At 41.6% G+C, this 10,396-nt stretch overlaps 1 protein-coding gene across 1 annotated transcript in view; it reads right to left on the bottom strand.

Annotated features, from left to right (window-relative positions):
* The window catches only part of KLHL24 (kelch like family member 24), a 20,939-nt gene extending 10,560 nt beyond the window's left edge, over positions 1–10,379 (bottom strand). The window contains exons 1-2 of the mRNA XM_008629546.2: positions 9,164–10,379; positions 4,820–5,807 (exon numbers count right to left, since the gene is read on the bottom strand). Of these exons, the coding sequence (XP_008627768.1) occupies positions 4,820–5,739 (920 nt within the window). The 5' untranslated portion in view covers positions 5,740–5,807; positions 9,164–10,379. The remainder of the gene's footprint in view (positions 1–4,819; positions 5,808–9,163) is intronic.
* Positions 10,380–10,396: the final 17 nt, after the last annotated feature.

Genomic DNA, 10,396 nt, shown 5'->3' with positions numbered 1-10,396 from the left:
ACTGGTGTTTCACTCGTTCCAGCTGTCTCATTACACAGCAAGTTACCACACTGACAGGTGCCCTGCATAAGTGGTGGAGTTGCACTGCACAATGTTCTATGTAAAAACCATGTAATTAAATAACACAGAAAGCCCTTACTCTAATAATATTTTTCCTTTGACTGTACACCTAGATCCAAAACAGTTCAAGCAGGGCTGGAGACAATGAGATGAGCAGTCTGTTTCACAATGAAATCAGACTTCATTCCCCTCCTGAGCTTTACAAAATTAATAGTACTTTACATCCCTAAATATTCCAAGTGTTTAAAAGCAGAAGGAATGTAGTCACCAAAATAAGGAAAACCAAAAAGACCTTAGAGCCAATGCACAGTAAAACAGAAAACAGCAGTGATAGGAGGAAACATTAAAGAATACTGAAATAAAAATTCAAACCTAAAACCAAAAACTAAAACTCAGTGTTATAAAACTCAGGAATAAATAAGGCATTAGACAGTCTGCAATGTCCCCAAATAGACCTTTAAGTTCTATTCCACACACTCATCCTCCTTCTACTAACCAGATGCTTCTGCATTATACATATTCAATATTCACAGCAGTAACAAAACTTACCTAACAAAAATTAATCCATATTTGAATGTAGAGAATCAACCAACTACCTCTGATGTGCAAATCAAACCGCGACCACCTTTATTCCTCCTTTCAGACTTATAATTTCTTGTCAGCGTTTGTCAAACTCCTATCTTTTCAGGGCATTTTTAAAATAAAGTACTTTGCACTGACAATAGTTATTTCAAGGACTGCTGTCAGTTAAGCAAAACTGAATGCAGGACTGATTTTATTTTTGATGAGCCTATTTGTTGTGTTGTGCTTTGTACTATGATTCCACTGTGAATAGGTATCTCATAGAACAGACATTCGTATCATTGCTGAGTACTGCAGTCTTCTCTCAATAATAACGTAAGAAAGAGTTATGAGTGGATTTGAGGTAAAAGTTGCATGACCTGTCCCTAAAATTCCTAACATGAACTTATCACATATTCACCTATAAATCCTGATGAGGCTTTCCCTGTTTTGAAACATCATGAATAAAACTAGTTAGCCCTTCTATCTCCTTGTCACCACACACCATATTGAAATATTCCATACATGTTTCCACTCAGAATATTGTAAACAGGTAAAGGCAATGCTAAATGGTAACATCCTATAGGATGATATAAATGAGATGTGTCTGAGAAATGGCATTTACACACCTGAACCTGTCAGAAGAAACTCTTGTCAGCTGCTCAGCTTTGAAGTCATGCTCCTCCTTGGTTTCTGTATATTTACTGTTTACTGGTTTTTGCTTTTTTGAGGAACAACTCCGAAAAGAATCTCTCAAAGGGTAAGAGAGGAGAAGTTCCTGTGCCAACAAAGCATTACCCAGGAAAAGAACTTCCATAAAAGCAAGACACTCATCTCCTAATTTGCCTTAGAAGCAATTCCAAAGACACCAGCTAACTCTGTACAAAGAGGTTTGTCTGTGGATTACTTTATAGATTAGAATTAAGGTCTCCATTTACTCACTGAAAAGATGACTGTGCCAGATTATCAATCTTTGGTTTAAAAATATATGAACTGAAAATCTTTGCTCCGAGAGAGCTCTTTATGAATTGCTGTGATGGAGTTTTTCAAGAAAATATTCATTTAGCACAGTATTTCAAATCCAAGGAGAACAAAAAATTTTCCTAACATTTTAGTACCCATATGACCACATTCTTTCTTCCCTTAAGAAAATTTTTCTCCATTATATTTTCTAGAAAAAGTCTTGCATTGTGCAGGTTGTATGGTTAGTTTCACTTTTTTTTTTTCTTCCTCAAAATGACAGAGGGCACATCCATTTTTTAAAAAGGTAAAACGTGGTAGGAATACACAAAAAGAACATCCAGGCAAAGGCTAATTCCAGAAAAGAACTATGGATATACTTAAATGAAGGTTAGAAAAACTGTGACCTCGACCAGGAAGCTTCTCTTGTAGCCCTCAGAAGAAACAGTGTGAGCAAAGTAACACAGGCACTGAAACAGGCTCTAAAGACTCCAGGAGACATTATCCCACCAAGAACAGGTGCATTAAATAGAAAAGAGGGAGTGGAAGACAATCAACAGTGTCATACTATTCCATGCATTCCCAAGAGCAGGCTTTCCAGGGGTCCTGAGCTATACACACACCTCTTGATGAGGTGAAAACACCAACCAGCACAACATGAGCTGGACAGAAGAACTTTCGGTAGTTCAAACAAATTACATTCAAAACCATGGTAAGTTCAGAAAATAAATTACACAAATTCTGGTAGATCACTACCTTTTTCTTTCTCACTGTTCAATCAATTTTGGGTAGTAAATGAGGCAGCAGACAAAATGTAAAGTGAAATAGAAATCCATCTCTAAGTGGGAAAAATAAGGGACTACATTTAAGTTTTCCAAAGGCAATCAAAAAGGACATGTCAAAATGTATAAACATCATAACTTCTAGCTAAAGAGGACACTCATGGATTGTTACCAGACAGCTTAACAGAAGCTCTGATGGGAGTCTGAAGATAACTCAAAGCATGCAACAGGAAGAGCCCCTCCAGTTTTGGGTATGGAAACGTGTTCCTGCTCACTGCTTGGTCTCAGCTTGGAGATTTCGTGTGCAACACAACCAGGAGGGACAGGTCAGCCTCACAGGGAGCAGGAGGGACAGCCTCAAGATGTCACTGTGTCGTTACAAGTCCATAACTGAAAGCTCTCTCACAAAGACCTGCATTTGCCAACGATGCCTTAGTAGCAAACGGAACAGTTATGCCACACTTCAAACATTTATTTACTTCACGTAACTCTTCAATGGCTTCAAAAAGAAAAAAAAAAATCAACTTGTGAATTGCAATGTAGTCTGTTCTTTGAAAAACAAGCAGAACCCACTGCAGCCATAGGTGCATCCATAGCCATACAACCAATCACAATTTATTTCCCAAAGTTTCAGTAAAATCACTGATGTGGGAATTTTTTATCCTGTAGCCTGTCTCCTTTTAGAAACAGTTTATATAGAAGAGACGTTGCAGGAAGGCAAGAAAAAAGAAAAAGAGCTCTCCATCGTCCTCCCCTCCCCAAGGCCCCTCAAAATGCCCAGAAAAGGTGCGATGAAAACATGGGGGAAGGGGGACCTGGCAACTATTTTAAAACATGATCTCGTTTTGCTATAGGCAACAGAAACAAATAGACAACAGAAACAAATGACAAAGAACTATTCCATGAATGTAATATAGAAAAGGGGAAAAATTCCCTGCTGGGAGCCCAGCCAGTTTTTCTCTTTGTAAATTACTTCTCTTGTTCCTGCCTACTCAAACTCCCACTGCAGTTTAATAAAGTCAGCAATAAAACCAACAATCCCCCTTGCTTCAGAAATCACCTGTATTAGGCAAGATACTTCATTTGCAAACTGGAGGACCACTCTGGGGATGCTCAGATTCTCAAGCACATACACCCCACACACTGACAAAACTTCTGAGTGTATTTGCCTTCCTCAGCCAATTAAATAAGAAAAGCAGAACAAACACTAAACCAAATACTGCAGCTTGCAGCCCCCTCCAACTGTCTGAATTCCCATGGTCCCTCCCTCAGGCCCAGACTCAGAAACAATCACTGCCGCAGTTTCCAAACTGCCGGGATCCAAACGCTTGCAAAGACTCCCCACAGCAGTGCACAGCTTAGAAAGCCTGGGAGCAGGGCTGCAAGGACTTTTAAGAAGAGTTTCTTCTCTCATGGCAGGACTGGAAATTGGAAAGCCACTAATGGGGCAAACATTGCCAAGTATTTTTTTTCCCCTTAAGCAAGCCTTTAACACCTGCCAAAAAAATAAAGGCTCCCTGCACAGTCACTGTACAGCAACCACATATGAGTAAGAGTAAACAAAGAGGAGTAACTCCTAACACAATCTCTTTGTCTAGACCATCATTGCATCACCTTAACATAACACGATTTTATTAAAAACAGCTTAAATCAGCTGGAGTTAACTTTAAACTATTGTGTCTACTGTTGTTGACATGAGGCTGGGAAAATATTTTTCAAGAAAAAAAGAATCATAATAGCCATTGCTCATAAATGCCACTAATGGATTCTTCCTCATTTCTTCTTGCAACCTCAGTCACCTATTTGTGCAACACATTATTAACTGGCAGCAATTCTGAATTATTAAAATGTCACTGAATGAGCATGAAATACTTCAGGAACTGTTTCATGATTCTTTAAAAATACAATATTTGGTTTCTTTGCAGTTAAGAACCAGTTGTTCTTCTGTCTAATACAAATACATGTGCTACTCCATCTGTAAAATATTTGTGATGTAGCAAGGAAATGCTCTGAATACATAATACCCCCATCCACATCCTTTGTGGTGTGCTGTACATTTACATGACTTTGTTACAAAAAGAAAGATGGGGAAATGGAGTGGTTTACCTGCCACAGCACAGTAAGCTCTCTTCAAGACACTGCTATTATATGAAGTACCTTAAGATCTCCCCTAGCAAACATTAACCTTATACTTTACTTGCAAGGTAATATAACTCCACTTACCTTTTTTCAGAGCAATGAAGTGCTCTGTGCAAAAAGAGTCATTTATGCACATTCTCAAGAGACATGTGAGCTTCACACATGTGGGGAAGTACAGAAGCGTAACTGCAGCAGCTCCAGAATTTAGCAAAGTAAAATTATCTGCAAGAGATTTTTCTCCAGGCATGTGTATATCAAACATCCGTACATCAAATTATGTCCTTCTGCAGAAAAAAAGGTTAAAAACATTTCCTCACCTGCGTGGCCTAGTTCTGGGAGACATCATCTCGTTTCCAAGGATATGGTATCGCCTGGCTTCGTGCAGCAGCTGATAGCACTCTGGGGAATTCTGAATCAGCTGGTCCACCTCCACAGTCTGAACAAAGTAGTTGGGGTGCAAGAGCGGGAGCCTGACATGCGTCAGGAGTTCGTGGAGCACCGGCCGGCGCAGCTCGACCGCGCGGTACACCCAGCGCATCACGGCCTCGAACACCATCTCCTCCTTACTGATCACCAGCTCGTCACTGCAAATGTAATCAATAAGCTCGTCCTTCCCCAGTTCTAGGAATTCTTCGTGCTGGGACACATCCTCAAACGTCTGCAGCGCGAAATTCCTGCACTTGGTGAACAGTGTCTTGAGCGAGTGCGTATCTGCGAAGCGCTGGATGCCCAGGCAATTGCAAGGATCCAGCTGCTCCTCCAGGAACTTGGCGCAGGCATCGCGCAGAACGCTGATCTGGAAGAGACTCGATGTTTCAAAGAGATACTGCACGTTCTCCGTCGTGATTTTCACCTTGCCTGTGTACACGTACTGTAAAAAGCAATCCATGGCTTCGGCAAAAATGCCATTGATCTCCACCAGCATCTCTCTGCTCTCCCTGTGGTCGTTGCAGAACATGGCTCTGAAGTAGCTGCTGCAGGCCGAGAGGACGGCACGGTGGCAGGGAAACTCCCGGCCCTCCACACAGATGATGACATCTGTGAACAGCCGGCTGTCTCGGAATTCATTGAAGATCTGGAGAATGCTTTCTGCGTGGGATGATCCCGAGGAGAAGTCGAAAAACTCAGGGCCTGACAACGATTTTGGGTCCATTTCAAAAACTTTCCGCTTGGTTGCAGGGGAATCTCGTATCCCACTATCCTCTCTATTCAGTCTGCGTCCCAATATTAGTACCATTGTTACATCAGTTGGCTATAGAGTCATTGAGAAAAATTCGCAGAGGTTCTCCTTCTCAGTGTAACGGTCTGAAAAATTAAAACACTTCAGTATTCAGTCTGGCAGACTCTTGGCTTCATCACAGGAGTTAGACAAGATACTTGTTTGCTCACCCTAAGAATTGCTGAAATTGTTGACCTTTCTTGGAGGTGGTACAGGGCAAATCAGTGTGCACCTTGCCCAGGGCAGTGCAGCTCTACCTGCCACATGTTAAATGCAAAATATACCCAGAAAACAACTGTCCTGGATGGCAACTTCTGAACATCCCAGCACCACTGGTACCGCATTAGTGTGCAAGATAAAAAACCTCAATATCTCAGCTCCAGCAAATCAACTGGCTGACAGAAGCCAAAGATTTCCTGGATAATGATCCAGAGCTTGAACTTTTCCCTTCTTTCAGTGGGATCCTCATTTCAGCTGGAGCCTCCAAAGTACTAATATAACAGCACTAGTCAAAGGGCGGGGGGGGAAGACTGAAATTCCAAAAGCAAAAATTTAATAATCACTCCATTTTCATTAGGAAGTCTATCATAATGAAGTCTTTTAACACTAGTGTTAAATAACAATCTGTGATCTCAACAAATAACCTTGACTGTAAGTTTTTACCTGTTCATTCGTAACATCTACAAATTAGTTCACTGATAATCTGTTACTCAATTAAAAATTAATGTACTAGCACACAAAACAGAAGATGAACAAGATTTGTTTGTGTAAAACTACTGGAAATATGAACAAAGGGCAACTTGCTGAGGACAGGGAGATTTTCTGTTTCCAAAGCACTACAGGCAAATAATTATTAGCAGAAGTTTTTGCTTGAACACCTTCCAGTTTCAAGTAGAAGTGTAAAGGTTCCTCCCAGCATGCAAACACACACTCACATTATCAGAGCACTGAAGTTGCAAAAATCAAATACTCAAACGTTTGCACATGCCAATATTAAAGTGTGTAAGTGAAGAAAATGCATTGACTTTGCAAATAGCGCATGTTAGAGGTAGTGAGAGCAACCAATCTACCACAACAGGGCTTTTTGCCTTTCCTGAGCTTAAAAATGAACTGGATGAATGTACACCAAGACATACTGAGGCAGCAAGAGGCAGGCAAAGCATCCTCTCCGGCCTGGCATTGGTACAAATGCTTGTAATATTTATTTGTATGTCTAAAAGGCCACAAACTGAATTATTTTCAAATTTATGGAAATTTTTTTCATGCCTCCCAAAGGCTTTATTCAGTTTCCCAGACTGCACAGTCAGGAAACACCAGCTCCTCACGGCAACTTCATTTCCTGATGAGCTCCCATCCTTAGAGCTGCAATTACCCAGTCCCAGACTGGCCACGTCATCACTTAAAATAGAACACAATAAACGAGCTTTTTTTAAACAGCCTTTTTACACAGCACCTTTAAAAGGCACCATCTGAACAAAGAGCAAGGAAAGAATGTGTGCTGTACCTTATTCATTGAGAAAAGAGGTTCTAAAACTATCATGTTCCCAACAAAATTTTTTACACACATTTACACGGTAGATTCTTGGTATGGGGCTCATTTACCCTACAAAATACTTTAATTTGACTTAAAATAGGACCAGTTGTCACTCTGATGCCCGAAAAACACTGTTGCAATGAGCCTATCTAATAAATGATTGCCTCAGAGAGACTAATGAAACACAAATGGACAATCTGATCTGTAGCTGACATTCTATCCACTGTATTGCACAATTACTTCACCCTGTAATGACACAGGCCCGACACAAAACAACACCAACAACCGCCCCCAGCATCTCACCAGCTCTGCTGCTAAAATCCTACTCCCTAAATTGAATTTCATCTGCAACTAACTACATATTACTAGCATGAGAAAGTAGGCAGAAACAAAGCAGCACTAGCAAAGGGAAATATAACAATGCAAATAAAAATATAAACACTAAAGGCTGAATTCCAGTCTCACAGATTTAAATCAGATGAATTTCACAAAAGCTAATGGACCTTTTCCAAAGAAAGTTAGCCTGAAATGAGAAGCAAGACCCTGACACACTGCATAAAAGGGCAAAGCACAGCAACTAAGTAAAAATTCTTCAAGATATCTTTCTCATTATGTGAGAAGTTAAGACAGCACTGTATTATGCAATCACTAATAACCAGAAACAAGGGCTCTGGGTTACAACTGCTCACTGAAGGAAGCAATGTCTTCCTTATGCTTGGAACATCACAAAATTAGTGGTCAGAAAATGATTTTTTTTTAATGTCCTAATGGTTTAAAGAGATGGGAGAATAAAAAAAAAAATCCAGATTAAAAACTAATCAAGGGGATAAATATCATAAATTCACAAATAAGATACTAAAAAGGAGAAAGAATTCCACTTCACTGCAGAACTTACTGGTTTTGTTTTTTGTACTTTCCTTCAATTTCTGCCCAGTTAATTACTTCTGCAGGTTTGCTTCAGCAAAACAATTTCACAAGCCTATCAGTAACAGTGTCACATGTTCAGCTCTATCACATATACATGCTGCCTTCCTGCAAATCTTGCTCTGGCAGTTTTAAAATGTCACCTTCCAGCAGCCTGCCCCGAAGTGGGAAAGGCAGAGGAGAACCTGTGCCTGAGGCTGAGCTGGGGAAACACGGCAAGACAGACCTGTCAGCACCTTTCCTGTATGCAGAGGTACTTATAAGCCTTACCTGCCTACAGGCCCTGCACTGTAAAACTCCAGTCATTTAGAGAAGTTAACACTCATCTCTCTCCAATAAGTTTAAACAAAGCAAAATACATTTTTTTTTCCCAAAGACAAGTATTGGGAATTATTTGATCAAAGAGAAAAAAATAATACAAAATCTACTGGATTGCTTGTCTGAGCAAGGGTCAACAAGGATGGATCTTAAGCATTCAGAATCTGCCCGTTTGAAAAACTGGAAAGGAAAAAAAGATCACACTTCCAAAATGGAGTGCTTTACAAACACAGACATAACTCTGACATGGATGTTACCTCACACACATATTTCTGAGTTAAGCTGGGTTCACCATGAGTTCAGGTTCCTCTATTTCCTTCACCTACACTGTAGGCTTGTCTACACAAGTTGTTCCTCAGAAATACCCTACAAGCCCAATTCAGAGGCTGGTAGAAGAGCTCATAAAACGTTTGCCCTGACACCTTCTATCAGTAAATCCTCTTCTGCAAAATACTTTTATGTTGCACTAAACTCCTCCTTCCTCTACTGCCAAACCGTCCTGTGTGTTACCCCCGCTCCCTTCACCCACAGCTCTGCCAGCAGCTGGGTTTCTGTGACCTGTGTGTCACTGAGCTCCCTGGGCGAGGCCCTTCAGCAACACCTTGTCACCAGCTGTGCCTGAGCTCTGCCTCCAGAGCTTGCCCTCGGGGTGCAATTTCCGAGTACCTGAGGCTGTGCTGGGCGCGGGGGTGTGCTGTCGGCCCGTGCCCACCCGCTGCCAGCACCGGCGCTCGCCTGGCGTGGCTGGACCGCTGACCGCCTGTGAGGGGAGAAAAGGAGGAGCTGGGAAGGGGCGGGGAAGGGCAGAACCAGCAGCACAAGACGGGTCCTGCCCGCTGTCACCTGGTGCGGTGTGAGCAGCAGCACCCCCCGGTATATAACAAGCAAGCCGAACACCCCTGAGAAACGAAACCCAACTATGGCAACGGTGTTTTCATTCCGAGGCCTGGGAACTGCAGCTCAGGCTTGGCCAGTTCCGCGTATTTTGTGATTGGAGATAAGGCGGTCGCAGGCTCGCTTCACCTCAGGTGTGTGGTTAGCACAGAGTCAGAGAGAACAAACTCCCCACGGCAGCAGCCTGGCGAAACCACAGCACGTGCTCTTTTTGTTTTGAAAGGAAGACGGGGGTGGGGAAAAAAAAGCATAACCCTTCCCTCTATTAAAATACAAACACAACATTTAGCTTTCTTTCGTCTTTTTTTGTGATTTATGAAAAAGACCAAAAGGCTGTTGGTTTTAAAGAAGTCTTTTAAAAATAAAAATTCTTGTTTTACAACAGGTATCGAAGATCTGAATGTCTAAGATGAAGTCTTTAAGAATACCGATTAACTAGTAAGCAAGAATTCATAGTGATCAAACTGACTGACATGGTAAGACTTAGTTGAACTGCAGAAGTTTTTATTCTCATGTAAGACACTATTGTGACTTTTAAAAAAGAATATCAAAATTCAATAGTAATCCAAGCTAATGACACACACACAAAAAATCCTTAAGTGCCCTCAAAAGTCACCCAGCAAAAAACAGGAACTGATTTGGAAATGAGAGTCATAATTACTATGTAAAACAAAACAAAAACAAGCATCGAAAAGGGACACCTTAAAAGTGCAGAACCCTTTATGTGCCGTTTTGTAAGCCAAAACAACCCTCAGAAAGGCACACATCCACTGAAGTGGGGAAAAAAGCACACTGCGCAGTATTATTCATGTATGGGGAAGAAACCGCGAAAAAGTCACAATCCCTCCCCTTTGGGAAGGATTCAGAAGTAATCCAGATTTTGCTAAACCAAACCAGAGCCTGAGCCCCGGCCGCAGTGTCCCCAAGGCTCTCGGGGTTCAGCCAGATGCCAGCACACCTGACACCGGGCAGTGCCCATCGGGCTGGAGCGCGGCCCGGCCACCC

The sequence above is a fragment of the Corvus brachyrhynchos genome, unplaced genomic scaffold, assembly GCF_000691975.1.
Source record: "Corvus brachyrhynchos isolate BGI_N302 unplaced genomic scaffold, ASM69197v1 scaffold223, whole genome shotgun sequence".
NCBI classification, from domain to species: domain Eukaryota; kingdom Metazoa; phylum Chordata; class Aves; order Passeriformes; family Corvidae; genus Corvus; species Corvus brachyrhynchos.
This window is presented reverse-complemented; position numbering and strand designations above follow the sequence as displayed.